General features: G+C 42.3%; 2 protein-coding genes across 2 annotated transcripts in view; one reads left to right on the forward strand and one right to left on the reverse strand.

The window, feature by feature from the left end:
- The window catches only part of si:ch73-362m14.4 (actin-binding protein WASF3), a 14,836-nt gene extending 9,129 nt beyond the window's left edge, over positions 1 to 5,707 (forward strand). The window contains exons 6-9 of the mRNA XM_053649352.1: positions 512 to 687; positions 809 to 1,060; positions 1,595 to 1,980; positions 3,884 to 5,707. Of these exons, the coding sequence (XP_053505327.1) occupies positions 512 to 687; positions 809 to 1,060; positions 1,595 to 1,980; positions 3,884 to 4,041 (972 nt within the window). The 3' untranslated portion in view covers positions 4,042 to 5,707. The remainder of the gene's footprint in view (positions 1 to 511; positions 688 to 808; positions 1,061 to 1,594; positions 1,981 to 3,883) is intronic.
- A 5,925-nt stretch (positions 5,708 to 11,632) lies between these two features.
- gpr185a (G protein-coupled receptor 185 a) lies at positions 11,633 to 12,900 on the reverse strand. The gene has a single exon (XM_053649056.1). It carries the CDS (start codon positions 12,831 to 12,833, stop codon positions 11,802 to 11,804), a length of 1,032 nt encoding a protein of 343 aa, XP_053505031.1. The 5' UTR covers positions 12,834 to 12,900; the 3' UTR covers positions 11,633 to 11,801.
- Between the last annotated feature and the right edge of the window lie 3,138 nt (positions 12,901 to 16,038).

The raw sequence follows: 16,038 nt of genomic DNA on the forward strand, positions 1-16,038 counted from the left end.
GAAGGAAAAGCATGCAGTAGAGTAGTAGATTGAACTGAGAGAGAGAGAGAGGTAAAAATAAAAGAATCTAATTTAAGAGAATCTTTCCCTGATAAGCTGTCAGCTAGTCATATCTTTAATAAAGTCTCATTTCTCTCAGAGAGGGTTTTAAATGCCACATCGTCCCCATTATAGCGCAGATGGTGCGTCAGCAGCCGTCTCATTCTGCTGATCTTTCTAAACAGCTGATCTGTGGGCTGAAACTGGCTAACAAAGCGCCTCGTTGGAGTCATTGAAGGTTTCAGTGAAGCTAAACCTAAATGAGACCATCATCAGCATTAACTATGTTAAAAGTCCTCATGAAATTGCGTCTTAGCCATGATTTGATTCCGTATGGTGACGTATTTCCTTCTGTAAGACTGATTTTGATTTCAGGGGAACTTTATCTACATGAGGACGTTACAACGACAGCGTGGACAGTTAGAACTGTGTTTATTAGTAACATATTCCCTGTTGTTATGTACGATGTTAGCAAGAGCAGAAACATCTCGAAGATCCGACTCGAGAAGTGAAGAAGGTGAGGAAGGCTCGAAACCGGCGTCAGGAGTGGAACATGATGGCTTATGACAAGGAGTTCCGTCCAGACACTCGCCTCACGCCGTCTCCATACCACGGCGTCTCGTCTGAAGGCTCCTTATCTCCGGACAGGTCAGAGATTTCCAGAGAAAATACAGTGCCATGTGTTTTTTTAAATAGCTGTAATGAGCTAACTAGGACGATGTTCTTTCTTTTCTTTCCTCCGTCCTACTTCCATCCTCTCCCCATGCAGGTCTGGAATGTCGGATGAGCACTCGTACCCCACCAGCCCCAACCACCCTCAGGATACAGGTGGCGCAGGAAGTGATGGGAAGGACACCGGCCCCACCCAGACCCAGTCCCTGGACCGTGCGTATCGGCCCCCTGTCTCCACCTCCGCCAGCACCCGCCAACACTCACTGGGTCGTGTGCAGCAGCATCATGGAGCTCCGCCCCCTGACCCCTCCGTTAATGGCCCCCGACCTTCTGCTGCCAAAGATTACAGGTACAAACAAATCTCTTCTCAAGACTGCCTCTTTTTTCCTGAAATGTGACCCTTTAAAATATGTCATGGCAGTCATGTTCCTTTAAGATTAGATGAGATAAGACTTTATTAATCCCCAGATGGAGAAATTAGGGCGTCACAGCAGCAAGACAGGTGAAGGAAAAAGAGATAATAAGGAGAACAGTACAGGGATATATAAAGAGTATATACAAGATGTATACATATGTATAGACATAAGCGCAAACTATATATATATATATATATATATATATATAAATTTACACGCATATGTACATATGAGCAGTATATACAACAAACAACAGTGTACAGTCCCACTATACAAATAGCCCTTGTACAGTGTACACAATATTATATATTTAATGATTCCTTTCTTTTTAATTACTTTTCTTTTTAATAAATATCCATAAAGAACGTGGACGGGGAACATGGGGAAATATGGAGAGGAGTCATACACAGTAATGTACCATTACTCTTAGATCTTTGATTTTGCACTTCTTCCCTCTTACATTCCAGTGGCCATCAGATGCAGGAACATTTCATCCCTCCTGCTCCTCCTCCTCCTCCCCCAGTAATCCCCTCGGCTCAGACAGCCTTCGACAGCACCTCTGTTCCACCGGCTCTGGCACCGGGGACAGTGTCAGCTCTGTCACGTCCCTACAGCCCGTCTCCTCCGCCTGTACCACCTTCAGCTTATGTCCCGTCTCCTTCCCACCCTGTGAGCGCTGGAGGTCCTCCAGTTGCCCCGCCCCCTCCACCTCCAGGACCCCCCACACACGCTCCATCACCGGCCAGAGCTGCTGCGCATCCATCTGGAGAGGGTACGCTGCCCAGGAAGGGCACGGTGCCCCTGATACCCATAAGCGATGCTCGCAGCGACCTGCTGGCTGCCATCCGCAGAGGTGAGTGTTTAGAGCGAAGATAACTACTGCTGACCAATGCGAAATATCCGTCATGGAAGTCCTGGGGAATTTGTAATTTTGCTGTTTGTATGGCGTAAAAACATTGTGGAAGTATAAAACTGTATTAATATGTGGGAGAAAATATTTCAACTTATAATGTCTCCAAGGCCCCAGAAAGTTACGTAGTGCTGCTTTAAGGTCACTCATAGCCTTTAGGAACAGTGTGAGAATTCAGTCCACCTGACATGTTTATTATTTAAAAAAGCAGGTTGCTCTTTTTTAAAAAAAACAAGAGGCGTTACAGTCCACAGAACTGATCCTCACAGGACGTCTTTTGTTTTTTGCACCATTCTGTGTAAACTCTAGATATTGTTGTGTGAGAAAATCCCAGAAGATCAGCAGTTTAAAAAAATTATAATAATACTCAAGCCAACAACCATGCCACGGTCAAAGTTACGGAGATTTTGTCCCCATTCTGCTGATTGTTGTGAACATTACCTGAAGCTCTGCCACATGATTGGCTGAATGGATAATTGCATGAATGAACAGGTGTACAGGTGTTCCGAATAAAGTGTTACGTTCCCCTTCCTACGTCTAGGGGTCAGAATGGAGGGTAACAAAAAAAGTGGAGAGAGAGAGAGAGAGAGAGAGAGAGAGAGAGAGAGAGAGAACGCCCGTCTCCAGATCCCAGGGGAAGCACAAAGCACAGCAGACACCAGATTTAAGGGATTACAAAAAGAGTAACAAGTTGTTTTTTGCTGTACACCTGCTGAGATACAAACAAAGGCTTTGGGAGGGATAAATGGCCAAAACAACAAACAAAAGATTCTTCCTACAGGCGTTTGGACACACCTTACCTGTCATCAAAATAAAAGAGAAAATAAAAACAGGAGGGACTTCCCTCACGCCCTCTCTAGTCGAAAATAGGAATAAACAACGATCAAATAAACTGGCATCCCACTCCCTACATATTCCCCCACCCTAAACTCTTTAACAATAAACTATACCAAAAACAAAGGAAGAGTCATCAAACCAGGGCCCATGGCCCGGCACCAGGCTATATACAGTTATATACACTATTTACAGGATAGGTCTTGTCTAACAAGTAACGAACACATTCAACCAACCTGTTAAATCAGCACCTGCACGCTCAGTGTATAAATTACTAACTGGAGACACACGCGCAGGCCAGCTCAATCTCACACAGGATACTGTTAGAGTTTTCCCTTAACACACACACACACACACACACACACAGCATAACACTGGGACCAACTGATGACAGTCTCGCTAAGGAAGAGCTTTCAGTCTCTGTCTGTCTCTCTCTCTCTTGCCTGGAGAACTCTGGTTTCTTTTATACTCCTCTGCCGCCTCGAGCTGCAACAACGATCAGGTGGCACTCATAATCCTGCAACGTGAACAGTGGGAGGAGCAACAGAGAAGCACGCAACATCACACCACATCACGCAACATCACGCCACATCACGCAACATCACGCAACATCACGCCACATCACGCAACATCACGCCACATCACGCAACATCACGCCACATCACGCCACATCACGCAACATCACGCCACATCACGCAACATCACGCAACATCACGCCACATCACGCAACATCACGCCACATCACGCCACATCACGCCACATCACGCCACATCATGCAACATCACGCAACATCACAAACACTAATACAAATGATATAATAAACACATATGTGTAATAACTATCTATGTAGATTAGCTATTAATTTATCGTGGTTAATTAGCTTAATATGAAGTAAATTTATTCTAAATAAATAAATAAAGAAAGAAAGAAAGAAACAAATAAACTAAACTATGTGTCGCAATTATTGTATATTACATTTGTTTCTGAATCTGCGTTTTGCTCTCCTCACCAGGTATCCAGCTGCGTAAAGTGCAGGAGCAGAGAGAGCAGGAGGCGAAGAAGGAGCCGGTGGGTAACGATGTGGCCACCATTTTGTCTCGCCGCATCGCGGTGGAGTACAGTGAATCAGACGAGGACTCCGAGCCCGAGGAGAACGAGTGGTCTGACTGAGGAGAGAACCTGACCGGTCATGTGCTGTACACACTGCTGCTAATTTCCCGCACCAGAACACACACTCTCTTCATACAGACAGACAGACAGAGGGACAGACAGACAGATAGACAGACAGACAGAGGAACAGACAGACAGACAGATAGACAGACAGACAGAGGAACAGACAGACAGACAGAGGGACAGACAGACAGACAGACAGACAGAGGAACAGACAGACAGACAGAGGGACAGACAGACAGACAGACAGACAGAGGAACAGACAGACAGAGGGACAGACAGACAGACAGACAGAGGAACAGACAGACAGAGGAACAGACAGAGGGACAGACAGACAGCCAGAGGGACACACAGACAGACAGACAGAGGGACAGTCAGACAGAGGAACAGACAGAGGGACAGACAGGGACAGACAGACAGACAGATAGACAGAGGGACAGACAGACAGAGGGACAGGCAGACAGATAGATAGACGTATTTATTACCAACTACACAAGAGTAAAAATAAGAGCAGGGAAAGGTGCAGTGGAGAGAAGGCAGGACTGAGTGAGAGGAAGAAGGGAGCGTGCAATAGAAAGGATGTGTGGAACGGCAGAAGAAAGATGAGAGCGAGGGATGGAAGAAATAGAAGAAATAGCAGTGTGGCTGGTTGGTGACGTTTATATTGTACGTAAGCACAGAAGTCTATCATACAGTGAGAACTTAAAAATACAATATATGTATTTGTTCCTTCAGAGTTGTTCAACGTTGCCAAGAATACTTTACTTGTTGTGTGCTTTTGATTAGAGTTTTTAATATTTGTCCAGAGAATTATAAACGTGTAACAGTACACATTTCACCAAGACATCCATTTAGCAGTGGTATATACCGTATACTGTATATATACACACATGTATTAGCGTTATATAAAGATAAGAAGCATGATAGAGTACTGCTTCCACTACCAATCTCTCCAGGATGTCTGTCTGCGTATGTGATACTCTCAGTAAATTATTATTATTATTATTATCATTATTACGGACGCTGAACACGCCGCTCAGCAGTACACCTGTAACCAGATCCGCAGTACCGCTGCTGTACCACACTTTCCACAACTCTCAATTATCAGATATTTCATTTGTCACTTTGTTTAACTGTTGAGTGTTGTGGTGCGTAACTTAGTGACTTGTTTATCCTTCTCAGTGGATGCTTATGGACATTACTGAATCTGAATCTGAAAGTCATGACCTTCTTGTTTTTTTTTCTTTCTTTCTGTAAAATTAATGATCAAAGATGGCATTAATGTGTGTGTGTGTGTGTGTGTGTGTGTGTGTGTGTGTGTGGAGGTTGGATGTTGGTAGAGAGTGAGCTACTAATATCTAAAGTTTATGTTGTGATATGTTTCACACACCTCCAGCTGTTAGATGTATGTAAACGTAACTAAATGCTCCCACAGCTGGACTCGACACAGCTGGTGGTCTGTTGTGATCCGTCATTACCATATGTAATTTATAACTACATTATTAATGTGTTTTACAATTTATTGTATAGATTTTTGTAACACTGCTTGTAAGATGAATTTGGGTATCTAAGTATAAAAGAACTATTTATCACATGGAACAAATATAGATCAAATATGCATGTGTGCGTAGTTAATAAAACAGAGTAAAAAATGTTATGAATGATACTCCACGTCTTCTATAATTATTCTGCCATTTCTGCATATTGCTTGACTAGTTATGATTTCTGTCTGGATTTTAAAAACTTTAAAAACAACACTTTAAAGTTTCTGTTTAGTTAAAATAGTTTGACAATGAAAAGATTTAGAACGTTTAACCACGGACATTGTCCCATAGCAGCTTTACAGAAATCTAGACATCGATATAGATTTATCCCTAATGAGCAGCCAGAGGTGACGGTGGTGAGACGCCTCCCTGAGACGACATGAGACGTAATCTTTGAGAGGAACCAGACTCAAAAGGGAACCCATCCTCACCTGGGTGACACCGGATAGTGTGATTATACATCATTCCCTTAGAGTCATGCAGTGCTGTGTGTTGGAAGGATGTTCAGTACGAGCATAATGGTCTTTATGATTATAGCAGAAGTTCTTAGGTACAAACCTACCGAATCCAGGTGAAATGAAACACTGAAGTAAGGGTGAGACATGAATAAAAACTGTTTTTGGTAAGCGTAAATCTTTACAGTATCCATGTTGGACCATCCACAGCTGCACAGAGGTCTTGCTTCTATAGTGAAAAAATGTGAAAAACGTACAGCAGGCGTCTGTAAGTCAATTTCCAAATTACGCCATTTAGCCACACTAGCTCGTTCCTGTCACTTTTGGGCAGGAAACGAAGAAAGCCATACTCATCTACTTCATAGTTACAATGAACGTTTCCATTAAACTAAATGCATTACAACTTTACAAAATATGAATACAAAAAGTACTGCTGCTTAGGCAATACTTCACTGGTGTAAAACTTAAAGAAGTGATCAAGAAAATGACGTAAGTAAAAGTAAATACAGTCATCTAGTGAAAAACTACTTGAGTAATTACTTTACAAATGACTTTTTACACTTTTACGACTCATCTGAAAATGTTGTGTATCTGAGGAACGCATTTTTGAACAATGATGTAAACTAACTCAGTGAGCTATACTGACGGAAACACCATCTCCATTAGCAACAGCTAGCTACCTACCATAGCCAGTTGCTTTTGGGGTTGCTAGTTTTGTTAGCTAACTATATAGATTGTGTTAAATCAAATCTTTCTAGCTATCTAGCAAAGACACCTCTTACACATTATCCTGAGCATTCCCTATAGAGTGTAGAAGCACTTAGATATATTTAGTTACATTTACATATTTATAAATATATTGATATATTTAGTTATATTTACACAGCAGGTGAACATCGAAGCGACATCTTAAAATTAAATAGAGCTTTCATACTGTAAAACATCTGGCTAGCACTAAGATCTGACTAGCACTAGTTTAGCTTACTCAGCTGGCTAACGTTTACACGTACATGTTTCCGCAGGCTGGATGTTCAGCTGTGACATGGCGATATCTCCACGCGTTTTGGCTAGTCTAATATAATATGCACCTCTTTATTATGCTGAAGTATTTAATTATAATTATGATTGAATTATACTGAAAAAAGTACCTTTACAGTGAACCATGTTCTCAAGTACTGTAATGAGAGCACATGTAGTTCTTCTCAACCGCCGGGTCGATGAATCGGACAGGACAAAGGAGGTAAAGTAAAATAGCTAGGTTAGCTTAATGATATATTCATCTATCTTTGTCGTAGCCGCTATTGCTCGTTCAGCGCTAGCATTAAACAGCTACGATTCAGGTAAATTAGATTGCATTTATGTCATAACTACAGCAATGTCACAACATAGTGCAGCGAGTGTTAACGCCATCGTCGGTGTCTGTGTGAATGTCCTGCTGCTGAATAGTCATGTGTTTTCTAATTTAACATGGTAGTGTTGGACGATTATCAGGTGTAGTCAGTACTACTGGAAGTTACAGGGCGACCAGGCTGCAGGCTGTTTTACGTAAATATGAAATTCTTTGAAGGAAAAATGAAACGGATTCCAACGTAATGCCTGCACAGGAGTCCATCACCACTGTGCAAAAGAAATGTGTTAAATCTGGTTTCTTTCCACAGATCCCCACCCTGGATATGACGTAATACTCGGCCTCCGTCTGAGAAGCTCCATCTGGCCCTCGCCCTCGTCCAGCTCCCTACCGACGTCCCTCTGGAGCACTGGACACTCAGCTGACAAACAACAGAATATACAGACACTACCAGTTTACTCTACTACTCAAAGCCGTTAATGTGTGATTGATGAGTGTGTAGCCTGTCACGGCATGCGTGACTAACTAAAACTGACAAGAGATGCCCGGCAGAACGGTTTTAAAATCACGCCTCTCAGACGAGGACTACACGAATAAATCTGTTCTTGTCTTTTCCAAGAACAAAATGTCATTCTTCACCGGTCTTTTGTACTGCGTTTGGTCTGATCTGAGCATTGTCTGAGTTTGATTCAGTTTTAATTAGATTTAAGTACAGCTAAAGAATTCCTGTATTATCAATAAAACACAGAAGAAGCAGACGTGTTTGGAGCAATGAGGTGACGTTTATAGAAACACTCAAATACTTACATTAATAAAACCAACTTATTAATGCAAATCACTCAAATATGGATCGTGGATCAAGGCAAACATCTGATGTAACACCCAAGTAGCTACTTAAAATGAATGCAAAACATTTTACTCTAAAAAAATAGTTGAATTATTAACCACGAGTTTGAATTTAACTTTAAACATAAGTGCAAACGCGTCTTTACAAAATCAACGAATAGAATTCGACGTCATTCAACAGAAAGATCTTGGCACCATACATTCAAATATACTGACATCTTCAATCAGCAAGAATATTTGGAATAGTGCGGTTTGTACAATACACTTTTAAAAAATGGACATTGTTTTTGTTGTTTGTTTTTTTTACAATTAGCTCTTTGGCTGATCTACAAACATACAAACTCAAGCATACACCACGAGATCAATTATTCAGTGCACAGTATTGAGATAATATCATAGATCTGTAAGTGCTCAGTGACACCTTACAGGCTAGCAAGCTACTTATCACAAATGTGATGACAAGCATAGAGCAGGTTTATTTGCCTCTAATAGTTTTACAAAAGAATATTATTACTTCATTATGCATTTTTGTTATTAATAGACACAGTACGGTACGTTATTGCCACTGAGAACACGGGTAAGGCAAAATTAATCAGAGATTTCTACTTCTCTCCAAACTGACATCATGATGCAACTTAGTGGATTTGGACAGAAAATTTTAACCTGTGGTCGTAAGTGGTTTGTTTTTGCAAAGTTAGCAATAGTTTATGGGGAAGGTTTCTAAACACGGTACGTTTACTCTTGATGTCTAACGTTGATAACATGGCTGAACAACATTAGGGCTGCGTGATACAACGATTTATACCATAACGCTCTTTACTTCTTGTATCAGAAGGTGTGGATTACGTTTCTGTAACAGCAGCTCATACAGCATTAACATCAATCACAGGTTTATATTCATACGTTATCGTTTCTATAGTAACAGCTGGTTCTCAGGGACGTGTACGGTGGATGTTATACATAAACTAATTCAGTTCAAATAAATTTGATTTGTATAGTGCTTTTAACAATGTTCATGGTCACACAGCAGCTTTACAGAAATACGTATTTCCGTAAATCCGGTTTTAAATGATCTAAGGCTGTATATGTAGCGGTTAGCAGGAGTTCAGGACAGAGGAGTTCACGTTTTGTGGTTTCTCGCTAACATGGCAAGCTGCGTTTTTGTCTTCGAGAGAGAAGAAAGAGAGGTGAGGAAACACCTGTTTATGAATGCTATAACTTAACTTCCAGGATGTCCTGGAACATTAGCTGGAACTATAAACAGATAAATCATGACACTGGGTGACTTCGAAAGCTAATGTTAGCTGGTGTTAACATTAAAGTTAGTAGTTGCCATGACAAAACTTGATTACAAATGCATAAAACACATTTCAGTATTTTCATATGTCTACGCCCCCAAACCCCCGTAGCTAATATGATTATTTTCTATGGCAATTTTCCATCAGAAATGCTAACAATAGATATAGCTTGAGAATAATGGCGATAGATGCAGTAACTACACTACCGAGCTGGACCTATGTGAACACACTGCCTAACTGCAATCTACTGCCCTACTGATATCTTACACGAACACATTTGCGAATAATGTTTATCGTACAAAGCAAAAAAACTTGGTGTTGAATGAACACTGTGGAATTAACTTCATTATACATGTCTATATAAAGCCTGTAGGTTTTTTGCTGTGTAAACGCTTCCCATTACGATGCCTTTGTAGCACAGGATGTGTTTCCGTGACGTCCTTCAGTGTTAGCGTGTAAATGCATGTTGTTTATGAATGGTGCTCTATTGCAGCTCTGGGTTAAGGCTGTGCTGCCCAACAGCCATCCTGGAGGGACGGAGTAAAGGTGTGCATTCAAAACAACTGCGGTGGAATAAAGAAAGCAGTAATGTGCACTAGACTTGTGTGATATTTAACATCCGAGCTACGAAATTTAACATCGGAATACGCTAGTACGAGTTCTCACTCAAAAACACTGCAGAAGATCCGTCTTTTCCTCCCCAGTAAAGCGAGAGATGATCCAGTCGACACATGAATCTGGAAAGATTTGCGCAGGTGTTTTGTACTCTGATATTAACTGGTGTCGCTTGGAAGCCCCGCCCACTTCCACCATCTCACCTGCTCTCACCTGGACTTGCGGCGCTCTCGTTTTCTGTGACGGTGAACGGAGAATGTTTTGAGTTCATTAATGGGAAATTAAATCCACCGGTGCGTGTTCCGCTTAGTGAACACGAGACACGTATACAGTTAAAATCAGGTAAGTATCTTTTGATTTGGAGTTCTGGAGATTGGCTCTGTCTGTAAGCAGTTCACGACCGCTCTGCTGGTGATGTTACTCCTCCGTACTCTCCTTACACCTGACATGGTGGAATGATCGCTTTCCTTTCTGTTTTTGGGGGCTGTTGGTTCAGGACAATTAAATGCATTTATCACGGTTTTTGTAAATAATACATAACAAGCAGAGACGAGTCAGTATCACACAAGCCTACCGCGTACACCTCTAGGCCAGAGCTCAGTACAGTTTGGGGATTTCTCTGCTCTAACAAATCTGATTCAAGGTGATATTTCATGATCAGGTATAGTAGATGTAGTACAGTACAGAAAAATGACCAAACTGTGCTCTATCACTGCCAAAGCACTCATCGTGCAGGTGATATCAAGTATTGCAGCATTTCACGCTCATGACTGCCTTTAAACCTGAGTTTCAAGTGAATAAACCAATTTCTAAATATACCTCCAGCAATGCACTGAACATTCATGAGCTCTGCTCTCCATCAGTTCTGATGAAAGTCTCGGAAGCCTGTAGGCATTTCACAGTGACCACAAAGGATTCATGCTACATTTGTGTTTGGTGCTTAAATAAGCGTTAATGAAATGGGAGTCAGCACTATTTCTTTCATATTTAAACTGAAGCTATGAAACCATGTTGACATTAAACACACCTATGAGCACTAGCACGCCGTGATTTTAAGATCATTACACTCAGATTTCACAGACAACACACAACTTCCATACGCATGATCATTACAATATGTGGACCCTCTGTGCATGTTAAGGTCATACCTCAGCAGTTTTTAACCTCACGTCTATCAGCTGTAGCTGTTCTGTCTGTGTGATTACCACCACAAGAACTTTACCTGTACTGAGGAAAGAGGAGAAAATCTTCACACCGTATTCACTTAGAATAGAAGTCTATGGATATTTCCTGAATTTCTTTAGTTAACGTACAAGTCATATACATGGAACAATACAGTAGAAAGCAGTTATTTACACTTTACACAAGAATTTGGCATATCCGTGCATGATCAGACCCACGCAACACGTACGCTCTAATTCTTCCCTCTAAAAGACTAGTTTCATCTCTGGAAAGTCAGATTAGGGCTTCGGATGAAGACTTCTACCAAAAGGGCTTCCATTATAAGTGAGTTTCAGGTTTTCGATTCTTTTCTCAGGAATTCTTGTTTCTGGTAATCGCACAGGCTACAGAAGCTATAGATATAGATACGGACTGAAAACTGCTGGAGTGTTATTTTAAGATTACTGCCGCAGCTTTTGCATTTAGAAAAGAGTTACACATCACTAGGTGTCCGTGGTCGCGTTGTAAAGCCGTAGGGCATACATCCGAAACAAGTGAGCCTCAGTGACCTCTGGATGTCCGGGTTTCTGAAAGCGTAGATGATGGGGTTTATCATGGAGCTGCAGATAGCTGGAAGAGCAGTGGCATATGTGTAAGTTGCTGGATAATACGTATCTGCCACCAGTGAGTACATGGCAAGTGGAACCCAGCAGAGCGCAAACGTGCCCAAAATGCCTGACAGCGTGGAGACGCCTTTGGCTGCGGAAGCGGCGTGAGAGGCGGCCTTGAAGTGGCGCTGCACAGCAATCTGCTGCGCATGACGCACGGCAATCTTGCAGATCTGGAGGTATAGCTGCAGAATGAGGGCGAAGACGAGGAGGAAGGAGATGGCGAGCGCGGCCGCGTTGCTCTTGTGCACCGGCCGACAGATGCTGCATGTGGTTTCGTCACGCAGACAGTTCCAGCCAAGCACGGGCAGCGAACCAAGTGCAGCACTGGTAGACCACACGAGCATCATCACCACATAGGTGAAGGTGACGGCGCGCTCTGTGTGGTATGTAAGAGCGCTGTACAGTGACAGGTAGCGGTCCACCGTGATGGCTAGCACATTCAGCACCGAGGCTGAGAAGGCGGTGATGAGCAGGCCGGCTGACAGCAACGTCACGATGTCAGTGTCCGTCATGTAGATGACGATGAAGTTCAGGATCAAGCTCAGACCGGCCAGCAGGTCGGCAGACGCCAAGCTGGCTACAAGCGCAAACGTCTGCGCTCGCAGAGAGGGAGTGTGGGCGATCAAAGCGAGCACCAAGGCGTTCTCACAGCACACCAGCGTACCCGTCACGCACAGCACCACATCCCAGGGGTTGAGGGGCAGTAGCTCCACGCTCACGTTCCTCACCTCCTGCACATCCGGGATTAAAGTAGAGGAGTTGGGGTGCGTGTTACTCATTGCTGCGGCATGAGGATGAATCACTGACGGGAGAGAAAGGGGAAAGAAGAAGAGGCGGGGCAGGATGGTGGTCATGAATGAGATAAAAGTGAGGAGAAAACACCTACATCACCTACAAAACAGCCTCAAATTTCAACTCGTTTTAACACAGAGATAGACAACTGCTCCTACAGAGCCTAATGAACACTTACAGAACTGAATAAACACCTAAAGAGCTTAATGAACATCTAATTAACACCTGCGCTTACATGGAGTTCATTCAACACCGAGGAGCCGCTGTCTGAATAATTATAACCGCACAAGAACACAAACATTCCGGAAGTCTGAAAGGACAAAGCAGCTCAGGCGACTACATTACGAGTAAACATGCTATTTACACACACACACACACACACACACACACACACACACACACCTTATCCTTCACACTCCTGCTAGGAAAACCTTCTGGAAAATATGGTCACGTCTACATCAACTAAGCTAAGACGATATTTCAGACAAAGATCATCACGAACCGAGGAGTCCGCCCGCGCCTCCATCTCTCTTCCCTCAGGTGAAGAAAGGTGAAGATGGTGAAGATGGTCTCGTGCAGTAAAGCGCCTCGCATCCCGCGCCGTTAGACAGGTTCAGGAGAGAGAGCTGCTCTCAGAGGAACTCGTTCCGCTCCGGTTTCTCTCTCGGTGTGTTTGATGCTGAATCTTCATCCATAAGGTTGGCGGTTTCGCGGACAGCTGCTCACGCGCCATTGGTCTGCGCCTGGCTCGCGCATCCGTGGCGTCACGCTCGCGCTCCGTTCTGCTGCGACTGAGAGGCCGCGCGGTGTCTGTGCACGGGCGCGCAAGGGGGGGGGGGGGGGGCGGGAGATGGACCGTTGTCATAGTTACTGGGATAAAGATCGAGGGGAAGACGATGAAAAGAGGATGATGCACAGTGTAGCATTAACACATACTGTATAGAACGGAATTAATACATGCAGTGTAGAATTGATACATAATGTATAGAATTAATACATGCAGTGTAGAATTGATACATAATGTATAGAATTAATACATGCAGTGTAGAATTAATACATAATGTATAGAATTAATACATGCAGTGTAGAATTAATACATAATGTATAGAATTAATACATGCAGTGTAGAATTAATACATAATGTATAGAATTAATACATGCAGTATAGAATTAATACATGCAGTGTACAATTAATGCCTATATGTAAAGTCTTGTAAAATCTTTAGGCATTATATAACTAAAGTGCAGAAGAAATGTTCGATGTTATCTCTAAAAAAAGTGTAAAGACAAATTAGGATGATTTAAAATAATTTATAATATAGCTGTTATTATTCGTGCTGAAACACGTCTCAGTGCTCAGAGTGTGCAGGTAGAAAGTGAAGAAAAAAAAGAAAAGTAAAATAACATTTTAACAGTTTAGCAGTGATCATTTACCAGCTGGAAAACACCCTACCAGTCTGACCAGTCCAGTTGGCCACTGGGGGACATGGTCGAAAAAATACAGTGAAAGTGCTTTTTAGGGTGAAAAGATCTTTGTGCTCCTACAGGGGAGAAGAGGTGAAGCAGGGCCCTATAGGCTCCCCTACATGTGAGAAAACAGCCCTCTAGGTGCCCCCCTGCCCCCCAGACAGCTGCGTCTGCCCCGGTGTTTAGCAGCTGGTCACTGGCCAGATATTTCTTCAGAGATATTTTAGTGATTTCTAAACAGATTATTCAGCAGTTTCACCCAAGTTAGAGGATCGTTCATCTAAAGGATCTTCATATCAGAATATTGTTTATGTGTCTGTGTAATTTCACCAAACCCTCACCTGAGCGCACACCTGAGCTGACCATGAGCTCCATGCGGTTCAGTAAACGGACACTAGGTGGCAGCAGAGACTACAGCCATGAGCAGGGGAGCGCAAACTTCTGAGAGTGAAATACTTTAGTGAAAGTGATTAAAATGTCTTTCAGTTAAAAGTGGAAGTATTCAGCAATAAAAAAAATAAAATAAAATTACAAGTGAGAGTAAAGAAGTTTCTCATTTTAAATGTACTCGTGTGCAAATGTTTTAACTGATGAAGTCAATGTCATGTTTTCATGTGAAAATTAACTTTTGTTATTTATCTAAAACGGTTAGAAAATGATTTTAGATTTAAAGCAACGGCACATTTAACATATTTAACATTAACATATTTTTTAACATGAACATATTTAGCATTAGCTAGAATTTGACTTGCTGCCTACACAATTACATTATCTACTGGAATCAAGGCTATTTAACCTGGAGTTAGCAAAAAATACAGGCTAACTTAGATAAATAGAGCTAGTTAATGTTAGCAGATTAGCGAAATTTACCTCAGCGTGCTTTTAGATGGAGTTCATGCCTTCGCTGGAGGTAAAGAATCTCTCTTTAGTCCAGTTTACTACTACTGAACAGGAATTAATGATGTTATGACACACAGGATGTCTCGCAAGCACCGAGCAGCAATCTCTGACTTCAGACCTCTATAAAGACTGTAGTTTCTATACGTTTCACACGTATTCCATGGAAATCACTGAACTTATTCACGTTAACGGTGTTATTAATAGTACATAATGGTCGGTTAAATGAAAAGTGTTAATGTCTATAGTGGAAAATCCTTCAGTTTTTGGAGATGAGGGAGATGGACATCAACTTCATTCTCTGCTCTCAAAAATATCCCATGAAGGTTTTAAGGTGTTAATGTGGAGATGAAGGACAAGCTGGTGATTAAAGAGGCTAATGAAGACCGTATCTTAATGCTGGAACATAAACCCAGTGATTATAGGAGCGTAATCATGTAGAATATGGGATTGTGAGTGTGCAGTGTTTACACCACAGGATTCTCATGTAAAATGGCCTCATTATATGACCGTGCAGAGCGATGATCGGACCCGATGACCCCCATGAGACTGAAGCACAAACCATTATGGATCCACCAGCATAGTTAACAGCAGGGCATAAATCCCTGTTTCTCTAAATGTAAACTCGCGGGGTTGTATGGAAGAGAGTTAAAGATGACGCATGAAGGTCATCTTACCATAAAGAACATTTCTTGGTGTTCTATCTGACATTCGACCCGACCCGACCCGAGTCCAGGTTTCACTCTGTGTTATGATGTGCAAGTGATGAAGATCTCTGCTTTGTCCCGTGCAGAGTGCATGACTGGGTGGAGTTCTTTTTTCAGAGAAATTGACTTTGCACCCATCTTAATCTGTAGGCAATATCTTTTTTTTTCTTGCTGAACCCTTAAGACCTTCCTCTAT

This window comes from Ictalurus furcatus, chromosome 18, assembly GCF_023375685.1.
Source record: "Ictalurus furcatus strain D&B chromosome 18, Billie_1.0, whole genome shotgun sequence".
Taxonomy (NCBI): Eukaryota; Metazoa; Chordata; class Actinopteri; order Siluriformes; family Ictaluridae; genus Ictalurus; species Ictalurus furcatus.